Source organism: Mobula birostris, chromosome 7, assembly GCF_030028105.1.
Source record: "Mobula birostris isolate sMobBir1 chromosome 7, sMobBir1.hap1, whole genome shotgun sequence".
Classification (NCBI taxonomy): domain Eukaryota; kingdom Metazoa; phylum Chordata; class Chondrichthyes; order Myliobatiformes; family Myliobatidae; genus Mobula; species Mobula birostris.
This window is the reverse complement of record NC_092376.1, coordinates 26,864,362-26,879,573: the sequence shown is the minus strand read 5'-3', so window position 1 is coordinate 26,879,573 and position 15,212 is coordinate 26,864,362. Positions and strand designations below refer to the sequence as shown.

The 15,212-nt window shown below is 41.3% G+C and overlaps 1 protein-coding gene across 1 annotated transcript in view; it reads left to right on the top strand.

Moving 5' to 3' along the window:
* The window catches only part of LOC140200684 (testis-specific gene 10 protein-like), a 115,454-nt gene that overhangs the window by 23,336 nt on the left and 76,906 nt on the right, over positions 1 to 15,212 (top strand). Inside the window, 3 exon segments of the mRNA XM_072264250.1 lie at positions 2,855 to 2,920; positions 5,272 to 5,404; positions 13,868 to 13,947. Coding sequence (XP_072120351.1) covers positions 2,855 to 2,920; positions 5,272 to 5,404; positions 13,868 to 13,947 — 279 coding nt within the window.

The window sequence follows — 15,212 nt, the reverse complement described above, 5'->3', positions numbered from 1 at the left end:
TTGAATATCACTGGCATATGTCATGAAGTGTGTTGTTTTGTGGCAGCAATACATTGCAATACATAATAATAAAAAGCTATAAATTACAATAAGAAATATGTAAAAAAGTAAATAACTAGTGTAAAAAGAGCAAAAAAAGAAATAGTGAAGTAGTGTGGATTGTTTCTTTGTCTATTCAGAAATCCATTGGTGGAGGGGAAGAAACTGTGCCTAAAACATTAAGTGAGTGCCTTCAGGCTCCTATACCACCTCCTTGGTGGTAGTAATGAGAAGAGAGCATGTCCTGGGTGATGGAGGTTCTTAATGAAGGATACTGCCTTTTGAAGGTGCCCTCCTGGGAGGTTGGTGCCCACGATGGAGCTGGCTGAGTTTGCAACTTTCTGCAGCTTTTTTTGGATCCTGTAAAGTGGCCCATATCAAATAGTGATGCAACCAGTTAGAATGCTTTCTGTGGTACATCTGTAGAAATGTATGAGAATTTGGTGACGTACCAAGTCTCCTCAAAATGCTAATGAAATATAGCTGCTGCTGTGGCTTCTTTGTAATTTGCATCAATATATTGGGCCCAAGATGGATCTTCAGAGATGTTGACACCCAGGAACTTGAAACTGCTCATCTTTTTCACTGTTGTTTTCTCAATGAAGTCTGGTGTATGTTCCCTCGACTTCTTCCTGAAGTCCACAATCAATTCCTTGGTCTAACTGATGCGAGTGTGATGTCGTCGTTGTGACACCACTCAACTAGCTGACCTATCTCACTCCTGTACGCCTCCCTGACCATCTGAAATTCTGTTAGTTGTGGTCACCAGCAAATTTATAGATGGTGTTTGAGCTGTGCCTAGCCTCACAGTTGTAGGTGTAAAAAGAGTAGAGCAGTGGACTAGGCACACATCCTCGAGGTGAGCCAGTGTTGGTTGTCAGTGAGAAGATGTTATTTCCAATCAGCACAGACTGCTCTCCCGATGAGGAACTGGAGGATCCAGTTGCTGAGGGAGGAGGTACAGAGGCTCAGGAATATCCAGAATGACACACACAGGCTAGGCAACACTTAGGGAAAAGAGTAAACAGTCGACGTTTCGGGCTGAGACCCTCTTCAAGACTTGGCTTGAAACATCGACTGTTTACTCTTTTCCATAGATGCTGCCTGGCTTGCTGAGTTCCTTCAGTATTTTGTTGTGTTGCTTTGGATTTCCAGCATCTGCAGATTTCCTCGTGTTTGTGAAATGCAGAGGGAGTCCAGTGTTCACAGGAAGGACATGGAAATTCCACACAGACTGCACTGGAGATCAATACTGAACCTGGGTTGCTAAAGACTGTGATGTTTCACTTCCATCAGTTGTGCCACAGAAGTGTGTATAGATATTTACTATATTTTTTTTACTACATCATTTTGTGTAACATCCATAGTAGAGAGAGTCTGATTGAATTCATATAACTTCCAGCTGAAAGGGGAGATCTGGTATTCATGGCAAAGCATTCAGGTGAATAAACTGACTTCAATTCTTCCTGATTTCTAGCCTTCTGAGAGTTCCAAGGTTTTCACTCCCAGGAATTGAGAAACCGAGTGAGTGGTGGTGCATTTTGTTACCAACCATGTCCTTGTATTGTAGGCTTCAAGTTGGAGGAAAGGAGTAAGAATACTAATTATTTGCTAAGAAGTGTAATTTGCTGAGACCGAATTAATGCAGATGTCAGCATTCACACCATAATGGAGGTGATGACAAGTGCATGAACAAGCACATGACACACGGCCTTCGGTGCATTCTTGAGTGGCGGGCTGGAAATTAAGTTGAGCTTTAAGATCAAAACTTTGCATAAAGGTAGTCTCCTGGATATTAATGGTGAATTCTTGAAGCTCTTCTGCTTGTAACTAAGAGTAGTAGGTGGGGGTGAGGTGTAGTATGTGGGCATAACATGACTGAGTTCAACTTTAAACTTTGTTGACTGTACCTTAGCATTGCCCTTTATCACACAGTAAAAAGATAATCAACAAGTGTAGTTCAGTGTGAGCTTCGGCATATTTGTCCTGCATTTGACTTGAGAGGAGTTCCAGGGTTGGTCGAGCTGCATGATGGAGAAACGTTATTTTGTTCATGCTCCGTGTTTCACTTAAATCTTGCTGGACTATGTTATTTGCTGCCAAAATAGTAAATTCCTATCTTCAGATGGAATGTTGAAGGGGGCTTATCCAGGCACTTATATTACTTAGAGTTTGGGAGGGGACTGGTATAAGTCTTGTCCCACTTGTGAAATTGCTGTAAAGAAAAAAAATGGGCTTTTTCTTTGCACCTTGAATGTCTCCCTTGACCTATTAGCTTTGATTTGACATGGAATTCTATACTATTTGAAGAACTTTTCATTGTTATAAAGCATGTTCTAGTTTTTTTAGGATACATTATGGTAAGGTAATATTAAAGTTACCCCAGTTTCTTCTTGCTATTATGCTTCTGTCTTGGTGGGGAAGGGGAGAGAAAAGATATCCACAGACTTCTCTAAGTACGACTCTTATCCTGTCTACAAAATCAGATGGTAGGAATAAAATTGAATGTGCGGTAAGGGGAGAATTGTAAGTACACCAAAGTAAAATAAGATTGACTTGCCAGTTTGTAATGCATTTTTATGTGGACTTGTATGCCTTAAAAGGTAATGAATGGTGACATGATTGTATTTACATCATAATGCATCCTGTATGCATCATAAGATGAGTAATAGTCTTTATACTGTCTGTTGGATGGCATATCTAACCGGCATTTAGATGCAGACGTCACTTAATTGAAACAGATGTGACTATTTACATCAAATTTTTTGATAGTGCTGTACTGTAGAAGTGTAATAATTGAATGTCTTTGTAATAGATTGAAATTGAAAAGCAAGAGAGGGACATTGTTGTGTTGGAGCGACCCATCGTAAAACTCAGATCAGTAAGTGCTGCTGCCATTTTGGAGACTCAGAACAGAAACTGATTTAGAATGATAATTTTTCAATATTAACCAACAATGATATACTGAGGTAAAATTCCGATCTAAATAAGCTTGCTCAGTGCTTTAATTAGACTAGATTTCCACACTATGATTTCTTTTAGAAAAGAAGCTATCTGTCAAGAAGTATGAACCATATTGGGCAAAAAATAGTTTCCTTATTAATGACTCGCATACTGCATATTTTATGGTATTAGTTTTGCTTTACTGGATTGGAATGGTGCTGGGGCTTGAATCAATAAGAAAATTCAATGTCATTTCAGGAATAACTACGTAACATTCCCCAACTCTTTCTATGCTATATCGATGATTGCTTTGTGCTGCTTCATGAACTTTTACTGAGCTTGTCAATTTCATAAATTTTGACTTCAGCTTCCACCCTGTCCTCAGATTTACTTGGTATATCTCTGACTCCTCTCTCCCTTTTTCAATTCACTGTTTCCATCTCTGATATCTTTTCTACACTTGACTAACAGGTATCTTTCTACCTTGTCACTTGTAAAAGTGCTATTCCCTTCCTCAGTTCCTCCATCTCTGCTGCACCTGTTCTCAGGATGAGGCTTTACATTTTAGAACATCTGAGATATTCTCCTTCAAAGAACGGGGTTTTCCTTCCTTCATCATTGATGCTTCCCTCACCTGCATTTCTAGCATTTCCTGCACATCTGCCCTCATCCCACCTTCCCCTCGCTGTAACAGAGGTAGAGTTCCCCTTGTCCTTGCCTTCAAGTCGTGAAGTTTATTGTCATTTAACTATATACATGTATATAATGGATATAACCATATAATGTATATAGAAATGAGAGAAAGTTTCTCAGAACCAGGGTGTAAAGCACAATAGTACAAATAACATACATAACATATAACTTATGAAGGTAAGAATAGATTCTACAGATGGAACTCGCATAAATAACAAACCAAAGTGCATAAATTAAATATTGTAAGGTACGGAACAAATTAGCCAGTGGCACTTAGCAGAGAGATCAGAAGACTAATGGGCTACGGAGAGAAGCTGTTTCCCATCCTGACCATTCTTGTTTTTATGCATCAGAGTCTCCTGCCTGATGGTAGAAAGTCTAAGGGGATGCTGGATGGATGGGTGGAATCTACCCACGAGCCTCAGTATCCAGCACATCATTCTCCACAACTTCTGCCATTTGCAAAGGGATCCTACCACTAAACACAGCTTTCTGTAACCCCACTGTCTGCTTAGTGCAGGGATTACTCTGTACATGACTCCCTTGTCCACTTGACCCTGCACACTGATTTCCCTCTTGGAATATCTCTGAAAGCAGGACAAGTGCTGAACCTGCCCCTACACCTCCTTCCTCACCACCATTCACAGCCTGAAACAGCCCTTCCAAGAGAGGTGACATTTCACTTGAGTCTATTGGGATCATCTATTGTATCTTGTACTCATGTTGCAGCCTCCTGTAGACCAGTGAGACTCAACATAGATTGGGGGACTATTTGGTCAAGCATGTTCACTCTGTCTGCCACAAAAGGTGGGAATTCCCAGTGGCTACCCATTTCAAATAGACTTCCCATTCCCATTCCAACATATCAGTCCATGACTCCCTCTACTGCCACCATGAGGTCATAATCAGTTTGGAGGATCAACACCTCATACTCTGTCTCAGTAGTCTCCAAACTGAAGGCGTGATCATTGATTTCTCTGACTTACAGTAATTTTTCCTCCCTCCACTTTCTCTCCTATCCAATCTCCATTCTGGTTCCCCTCTTACCCCTTTCTCCTCAGCTGTCCATCCTGCCTTCCAGTGCCTCACCTCCCTTTCTCCCATGGTCCACTGACCTTTCCTATCAGATGGAAATGAATAAACAGTTGATATTTCAGTCCAAGACCATTCATCAAGCCTGAAATATTGACTATCTATTCATGAGTTCCTCCAACATTTTGTCTGTGTCGCAATGGGTTTCCAGCACCTGCAGAATCTCTTGTGTTTATGACCTCCTATCAGGTTCCTTCATCTTCAGCTCTTTACCTCTTCCACCTATCACATTCCAGCTTCTCATTTCATCCCCTCTCCCTATCCACCTACCTTTCCCTCACTTGGTTTTACCTGTCATCCACTAGCTTCTTATTCTGGTTTTGTCCCCTTTCCTTTCCAGCCCTGATGAAGGTTCTTGGCCCAAAACGTTGACTGTTTATTACCCTCCATAGATGCCACCTGACTTGCTGAGTTCCTCCAGCATTTTTTTGTGTTTTGCAACATCCTGTTATTTGGCATATATGTTAAGTGCCTCCAGTTTATAGTTTTTCTCCCCTTCTCTAGGACACAGCAAAATCCAAACAGCAACTTGAGGAAATTAGAGCAGAATTACAGGCGAAGACTGAAGGGAGTAATGGGGTGATAACTTCGTTTGAGAATTGTCAACAAGATAAAGCTGAGAAAGCTTTTGATAAAGGTTAGCTGTTATTTGGAAAGATTAATTCAGATGTATGAAAGTTATCAACTAGATAAGAAATTCTGTTATCTAAACCTTGATCTGTGCCAATGATTTTCATTCAGCGCAATGATGAAACCCCAGAGAGCTGGAGAAAGATTAATGTTATCTGAAATTGATATTAGATGATGATAAGTAGGCTATTTGACCCATTAAATCTGTTCCATCATTCAATCATGTTTTTTTTTTCCTTAACCTTATTCTCCTGCCTTCTCCTGGAACCCTTAACCGCCTTACCAATTAAGACCATATCAACGTTTGCTTTAAATACACCCAATGGCTTGTTCTCCACAACCTTCTGTGGTGACAAATTCCACTGATTCAGCATCCTTTGGCTGGAAGAAATTCCTCCTCTTCTTATTTCTAAGTGTGAGCCCAAAGATCCTGGATTCTTCTATTAATGGAAACATCTTCTCCACATCCACTCTAACTGGGGCTTTCAGTATTGAGTATGATATCTACCCTCATCCTTCTGTATCCAGCAAGGATGGGACCAGAGATATCAAATGGTGCTCATACGTTAAGGCTCTCATTCCCAGGATCATACTTGTGAACCTCCTCTGGACCCTAAACAGTACATCCTTGCTTTTATATTCTAGTCCTCTCAATGTGAATTGAAAGCTTCATTGAACTCCTCCTGCTGGAAAAGAATCAGAATCAGGTTTATTATCACCGGCATGTGTCGTGAGTTTGTTAACTTATCAGCAGCAGTTCAATGCAATACATAACATGGAAGAAAAAATAATAACAATATTAAATAAATAAAATAATATTAAATAAATAAACAATATTAAGTAAATAAATAAATCACAGTATATGTATATTGAATAGATTAAAAATCATGCAAAAAACAAATAATGTATATTTAAAAAGTGAGGTAGTTTTCAAAGGTTCAATGTCCATTTAGGAATCGGATGGCAGAAGCTGTTTCTGAATTGCTAAGTGTGTGTCTTCACATGCCCTGGGTGCTGGAGGTCCTTAATAATGGACGCTGCCTTTCTGAGACACCACTCCTTGAAGATTTCCTGGGTACTATGTAGGCTAGTAACCAAAATGGAGCTGACTAGATTTACAACCCTCTGCGGCTTCTTTCGGTCCCGTGCAGTACCCCCCCCCCCCCCCGCCCATGTCAGACAGTGATGCAGCCTGTCAGAATGCTCTCCACAGTACAACTATAGAAGTTTTTGAGTGTATTTGTTGACATGCCAAATCTCTTCAAACTCCTAATGAAGTATAGTCGCTGTCTTGCCTTCTTCATAGCTGCATCGGTATGTTGGGACCAGGTTAAATCCTCAGAGATCTTGCCACCCAGGAACTTGAAACTGCTCACTCTTGCCACTTCTGGTCCCTCTATGAAGATTGGTGTGTGTTTTTTCATCTTACCCTTCCTGAAGTCCACAATCAGCTCTTTCGTCTTACTGACGTTAAGTGTCAGGCTGTTGCTTCAACACCAATCCGCTAGGTGGCATATCTCGCTCTTGTAAGCCCTCTCGTCCCATCCAATATTCCACCAACAATGGTTGTATCATCAGCAAATTTATAGATGGTATTTGAGCTATGCCTAGCCATACAGTCATGGTTATAGAGAGAGTAGAGCAGTGGGCTAGGCACACACCCCTGAGGTGATCGTCAGTGAGGAGATGTTATCACCAATCTGCACAGATTGTGGTCTTCTGGTTAGGAAGTCGAGGATCCAATTGCAGAGGGAGGTATAGAGACCCAGGTTCCGTAACTTCTCAGTCAGGATTGTGGGAATGATAGTTTTAAGTGCTGAACTATAGTCGATGAACAGCATCCTGACATAGGTGTTTGTATTGTCCAGGTGGTCTAAAGCCGTGTGAAGAGCCATTGAGATGGTCATTCAATGACATATTTTTGAATCTTCATTGTCACCCATACTGCCACTCATTGTTCAGCTCATGAGAGACTGAACCATTTGACCAAAGGCTGTTGATGCTTTTAAAAGTAGATAACAGTGAGAGAAGTAAACCACACGTAATAAATAAATGATATGAGTATTTTATAAATGCCCATAGTGTATGGTTAAAAATGGATTGTGTAAGTGGAAGCATTAATTATTTTGTACTATTGCTGCAGTGACTTGTTTGTTTCAGCTGTTGCCTCTGAGTCAACTTCAGACATGGACAGAAATCTATACTGACAATAGTGTGGTGTTGGGCAAAGGAGTGATAAATTGAAAACAGTGTTGGGAAGTGTATGGTCATGCAGTTTGGTCTAAGGAATAGCCATAGTCATACTTTATTGATTCTCTTGGAAATTGGTTTTTGTTACAGTTGCACCATAAATAATAAATAGTAAAAAAATCATGGATAGTTAAATAGTAATATGTAAATCATGCCAGTAGATTATGAAATAAGTCCAGGACCAGCCTATTGGCTCAGGGTGTCTGACCCTTCAAGGGAGGAGTTGTAAAGTTTGATGGCCACAGGTAGGAATGACTTCCTATGATGCTCTGTGTTGCATCTCGGTGGAATGAGTCTCTGGCTGAATATACTCCTGTGCCCACCCAATACATTATGTAGTGGATGGGAGACATTGTCCAAGATGGCATGCAACTTGGACAGCATCCTCTTTTCAGACACCACTGTGAGAGAGTCCAGTTCCATCCCCACAACATCACTGGCCTTACGAATGAGTTTGTTGATTCTGTTGGTGTCTGCTCATACACTATTTGCTAAATGGGGAGAAAACTCAAAGCCCAATGTGCAAAGGAACTTGGAAGTCGTTGTGCAGGGTTGCATAAAGATTAATTTTCACGTTGAGTCAATGGTGAGGAAGGCAAATGCAATGTTAGCATTAATTTCAAGAGGCCTGGAATATAAAAGCAATGATGTAATGCTGAGTCTTTATAAGGCACTGGTGAGGCCTCACAGATGAATTTTGTGTCCCTTTATTTAAGGAAGGATGTGCTGACATTGGAGAGGGTTCAGAGGAGGATTACGACAATGATTTCGGATTGAAAGGCTTATCGTAGGAGGAGTGATTGATGGCTTTGGGCCTTCACTTTCTGGAATTTAGAAGAATGGGTGGGAATCTCATTGAAACCTATGGAATGTTAAAAGATCTAGCTAGAGTGGATATGGAGAAGATGTTTCCTATGGTGGGAGAGTCCTGGATCAGAGGACACAGCCTCAGAATAGAGGGATAAGACCATAACATATAGGAGCAGAAGTAGGCCATTTGGCCCATTGAGTCTGCTCCACCATTCAATGATGGCTGAACCAATTCTTCCAGTCATCCCAACTCCTCTGCCTTCTCCCCAAACCCTTTGATGCCCTGGCTAATCAAGAACCTATCTATCTCTGCCTTAAATACGCCCAAAGACTTGGCCTTCACAGCCATTTGTGGCAACAAATTCCACAAATCTACCACCCTCTAACTAAAGTAATTTCTCTGCATCTCTGTTCTAAATGGACATCCTTCAATCCTGAAGACGTGCCCTCTTATCCTAGAATCCCCTACCATGGGAAATAACTTTGCCATATTTAATCTGTTCAGCCCTTTTAACATTCGGAATGTTTCTATGAGATCTCCCCTCATTCTCTTGAACTCCAGGGAATACAGCCTAAGAGCTGCCAGACGTTCCTCATACGATAACCTTTTTATTCCTGGAATCATTCTCGTGAATCTTCTGTGAACCCTCTCCAATGTCAGTATATCTTTTCTTTCTTTCTTTTTCTTTTTCAATATTTTTATTAATTTCTACATAGAAGAATACAGAGTACACGAAGATATATATTGTAAGTCAAAAAAAGGATAAAATAATACCAAATACATTATATTTGAGTCACACTTGCAATCTCATTACCCTATATTCATGTAAATTAAATTAAATTAAATCATAATATTGAAATGTGGTAATTTTATTATACAAAAAAAAATCTAAGCCCACTACCAAGATCGAAGCTGTTTGGTAAAGAAAGAAAAAAGGAAAAGAATTCCTTATCATATAGTGAAATATGTTATCAGCCAACATCTGTATTTTAACAGTAAATCAAAGTTTTGAAAATAGTTCAAAAATGGTCCTATCTTTTCTAAAATACAGAGCCCAAAACAGCACACAATGCTGTAAGCGTGGTCTCACGAGTGCCTTATAGAGCCTCAACATCACATCCCTACTCTTATATTCTGTACCTGTAGAAATGAATGTCAATATTGCATTCACCACCTTCACCACCGATTCAACCCGGAGATTAACCTTTAGTGTATCCTACACAAGGACTCCCAAGTCCCTTGCATCTCTGTATTTTGAATTCTCTCTCCATCTAAATAATAGTCTGCCCATTTATTTCTTCCACCAAAGTGCATGAACGTACACTTTCCAACATTGTATTTCATTTACCACTTCCTTACTCATTCCCCTAAACTATCTAAGTCTCTCTGCAGGCTGTCTGTTTCCTCAACACTACCCGCTCCTCCATAGACGCTGACAAGGTTGACAGGCCCGTTGGATGTGTGGAGTCGAAGTGAGAAAATCTGCTCTGTCCCTTTCTCGCAAGGCTCTACTGTCTTCAGCAGCGAGTTCTTCACGGCAAAGCCAACACCATGCTCTCTGGTCTCGTCTGCTGTCACTCCCACGTGGGCCTCTACAGCCACAACAGACGCTGCTCTATCAACACAGACTGAAGCAAGACTTTCCAGGTGCAGGTCCATGGTCTCGCGAGACTAACGGAGGCCACGCACCTGCTCCTCCACCTATCTTTGTATCATCAGCAAATTTAGCCACAAATCCATTAATCCCATAGTCCAAATTGTTGACATACATCGTAAAAAGCAGTGGTCCCATCACCAACCCCTTCGGAACTGCACTGATAACCGGCAGCCAGCCAGAATAGGATCCCTTTATTCCCACTCTGTGCTTTCTGCCAATCAACCAATGCTCCAGCCATGCTAATAACTTCCCCGTAATTCCACGGGCTTTTATCTTGCTAAGCAGCCTCTTGTGCGGAACCTTGTCAAAGGCCTTCTGAAAATCCAAGTACACATCTACTGCATCTCCTTTGTCTACCCTGCTTGTAATTTCTTCAAAAAATTGCAGTAGGTTAGTCAGGAAAGCTTTTCCTTTCAGGAAACCATGCTGGCTTTGGCCTATCTTGTCATGTGTCTCCAGGTACTCTGTAATCTCATCCCTAACAATCGATTCCAACAACTTCCCAACCACTGATGTCAGGCTGACAGGTCTATAGTTTCCTTTCTGCTGCCTCCCATCCTTCTTAAATAGCGGAGTAACTTTTGCAAGTTTCCAGTCATCTGGTACAATGCCAGAATCTATCTATTCTTGAAAGATCATTGTTAATGCCTCCACAATCTCTCCAGCTACTTCCTTCAGAACCCGAGGGTGCATTCCATCACGTCCAGGAGATTTATCCACCCACAGACCATTAAGCTTCCTGAGCACCTTCTCAGTCATAATTTTCACTGCACATACTTCATTTCCACTGTGAAGGCTGATGCAAAATATGCATTCAGTTCCTCTGCCATCTCAGCGTCTCTCATTACAATATCTCCAGTGTCATTTTCTATTGGTCCTATATCTACCCTCAACCCTCTTTTACCCTTTATATACTTAAAATGCTTTTGGTATCTTCTTTGATATTAGTTGCCAGCTTCCTTTCGTGATTTATCTTTTTCTTCCAAGTGATCTTCTTATTTCTTTCTGCAAGTTTTTAAAAGCTTCCCAATTCTTTATCTTGTCACTAGCTTTGGCTTCATTGTACGCCCTGTCTTTTGCTTTTACTTTGGCTCTGACTTCACTTGTCAGCCACGGTAGTGTCCTCCTTCCATTTGAAAATTGCTTCTTATTTGGAATATATCTGTCTTGCACTTCCCTCATTTTTTTGCAGAATCTCCAGCATTTCTGCTCTGCTGTCCTTCCCGCTAGTGTCCCCTTCCAGTCAACCTTGGCCAGTTCCCCTCACTTACCGTTGTGATTTCCTTTATTCCAGTGAAATACATTGGAATTTAGTTTCTCCTTCTCAAATTTCAAGTTTGTCCATTTAGAATGGAGATGAAGAGGAATTTCCTTAGTCAGAGAATTCATTGTCACAGGCAGCTGTGAAGGCCAGGTCATTGGGTGTATTTAAGGCAGAAGTTGATAGGTTTTCAATTAGTCAGGGCAAAAAGTAACAGGGAGAAGGCAAGAGAATGGGGATGAAAGGGAAATGGATCATCATGGTGGAGCAGACTCCATGGGCCGAATGACCTAATCCTGCTCCTATGTCTTATGGTCTTACGTTATTGAGAGCGTATTGTGCTCAATACTTCTGTTAAGCAACATACAGAACTTTTATTACCTTCAGCAACTTTTCTTTTGATTCCTCTCCCTTTCTACAAATCAAAGTTGAAACCATGGGGTCTTGCATGAGCTTCGGCTAAGCCTGCCTTTTTGTTGATGTGGAGCAGTGTTTGTCTCTACAAGCTATGGCACTAATTTCCCCCCTCTGCTACATTGATGGCTAAATTAGTGCTGTACTCATACAAAATTCCTCAATTTCATCAACTTCAACTTTGCTACTAACTTTCAAGGTGTCCACAAATACATTTGGGCTATTGCTAACACCACTCTTCCCTTTCTTGATCTCTGTCTGCCTCCATCTCAGGAGAAAAAATATCTACACATTTACTACAAGGTGCTCTCTACACCCACAACTACCTTGACTACATCTCCTCCTACCCTATATTTTGTAAGGATACTGATCTTTTTTCTTAGTTCTCTGTTACATCTGCTTTCAAGATGAGGCCTTCCATGCAAGGATATCTGAAATGTCCTCCCTTTTCTGAAATGGGTCTTCCCTGCTACTGTGGTTGATGGAGTTCTCACTCGCATCTCAATTTCCTGCAATTTGGCATTCACCCCACCTGCCCCCAGACAAGGGATAACATTTCCTTGGTCTTTACCTTTTATTACAACAGCCTCTGCATCCAGCATCCTTTGACATTTTTGTTAGCCACAACATGATCCCTCCACCAGTCTTATCTCCACCCGCTTCCTACAGGGACCACCCTCACTGTGTCTCAGTGATTAGTTCGTACCAACCCATCACCCCCCACAGTTACTTTCCCCAGCATCCACAGGGGAAGCTGCAACACTTGACCATGCACTTCCTCCACCCTTGTCTCTTGCATTCATTATTCTTGATGTGACCTCCTCTAAATCGGTGAGACCAAATGCAGACTAGGCAACTGCTTTGCTGAGCACCTGTGCTCTATCCGCAGTGACCATCTGGAACTCTCGGTTGCAAGCAATTTTTATCCCCTTACTCAATCCCTCACTACCTTGTCTGGCCTCAGCCTTATCCACTTCCAGGATGAGACCCAACACAAACTAGAAGAGCACCACCTTATTCTGCTTGGATGGTCTACAACCCAAGGAGGTTCACAAAAATGATTCGAAGATTGAATGGCTTGTCATATGAAGAGTGTTTGATGGTTCTGGGCCTGTATTCACTGGATGGTTCTGGGCCTGTATTCACTTTGATTGTTCTGGGCCTGTTTCACCATTCGATAGGTTTCAATGAAACCTATCGAATGGTGAAACACCTGGAAAGAGTGGATGTGGAGAGGATGTTTCCTACAGTGAGAGAGTCTAAGACCAGAGGACACAGGGGTGTCCTTTCAGATGAGGAGGAACTTCTTTAGCCAGAGAGTGGTGAATCTGTGGAATTCTTTGCCACAGGCAGCTGTGGAGGCCAACACTGTATGTATATTTAAGGCAGAGATTGTTAAATTCCTGATTGGTCAGGGCATGAAGGGATGCGGGGAGAAGACAGGAGATTGGGGCTGGGAGGAAAATTGAATCAGCCATGATGAAATGGCAGAGCAGGCTCAATGGGCCAACTGGCCTAGTTCTGTTTCTATATCTTATAGTCTTATGGTCTAGCAAATGGATACACAAACCTAGACCTTGCAGCCTCAACAGATGTTGTCTAATCTCAAGGAGAATATCTAGCCTACTGTTTGAAATACCTCTTTTAATAGATGTCAAAATAGAAAACGAATCACAGCACAGAAGTACATAATCAAGGCGAACAGAATCTCTTGACCATATCTGTATGCTTTTATGCATTGAGTTGCTGCCATATGATTGGCTGATTAGATATTCTGCATTAATGAGCAGGTACCTAATAAAGTGGCCACTGAGTGTATACAACAAAAAAAATTTCTCATCCATGGCATTCATACAAATTGTAGCTAGTATTTGTGGCCCAAGCAGTATTTTGCCTATGACATTAAGATTCATTTATGCTTATTTAGAAATTAATTAATATTTTAAGTAATTAAATATTTATTACTTACTGTTTACAGTTTCAAAAATAATATTGCAATCTCGCACTTCAGAAGAAGTAAATTGTCATCAAATTAAGAAATAATCTAATCATTTGGACTTGGTGGTCTGTATCATAGAAACCAATCTTGAGAAAATGTTGAGAAGCAAAAACAATTTCTCCAGAGGACACAGTCCAATGCGTTCTTCTCCTGTCAAGGTATTTGTGTGTTTTTATCTTGATCAAAGTACATATCTCAACCATAGATGTGAGTTTAATTCTCTGAACTGTATGTCACTGTCATTTCCTTGTTGCTGCTCAATTTTCAGCTGGTTACTGGAGAACAAAGGGGTAGATGTCGCTGGAGCTGAGATTGAATAGATTTGATCTCCTTTCTCCAGAAATTAGAGATTCTATAAGATCTCAACAACTCGAGAAATGTTAATAGTGGAGATATCTCTATCAAATCTCCCCCCTCATTCTCCTAATCTTTAGGGAATAAAATCCTAGCCTACTCAACCTTTCCCTATAACCCAGGTACTCCAGTTCTGACAACATCCTTGTAAGTTGTCTCTGTTTTCTTTCAATCTTATTGATATCTGTCCTGCAGGTAGGTGACCAAAACTGCACATAGTACTCCAACTTAGGCCTCACCAATGTCTTATACAATTTCAACATAACATGTCAACTCCTGCACTCAATACTCTGATTTATGAAGATCAGTTTACCAAATTATCATCCAGATTGTTGATATCGATGAAAAACAAAAATGCAACCAGCAATGATGCGTGTGGCACACCAATAATCACAAGCCTCCAGTCAAAGATGCAACCATCTACTATCCATAAACCTGCCTGTCCAGGTAGATCCATTGTTTCTGCTTGTTCCTGCCCCACTGAGATCGTACCTATCTCGACTCAGTTTTATCTTCCCTGGTTCAGCCCTTCATCCATGTTACTTCACACATTATTCTTTTCAGTGATTTCAAGTTCCCTGGCCCCGATCATCTTATTTTCACTATGGATGTCCAGTCCCTATACACCTCCATTTCCCATTAGGAAGGCTCTCCTTCTCTTTCTGGTCACCAGACCCAACCAGTTCCCCTCCACCACCACGTTCCTCTGTCAGACGGAACTGGTCCTCACTCTTGATAATTTCTCCTTCGGCTCCCCCCACTTCCTTCATAGAGGTGTAGCCATGGCTACTCACATGGGTCCCAGCTATGCCTGCCTATTCGTAGGCTATGTGGAACAGTATGTTTCAAGCCTACTCTTGTATCACTCCCCAACTTTTCCTTTGCTACATCGACAACTGAATTGGTGCTGCTTCCTGCACACGTGGAGTTCGTCGACTTCATCAACTTTGCCTCCAACTTCCACCCTGCCCTCGAATTTACCTGGTCTGTTTCCAACACCTCCCTCCCCTTTCTCGATCTCTCTGTCTCTATCTCTGGAGACAACTTATCTATCGATGTCTATTATAAA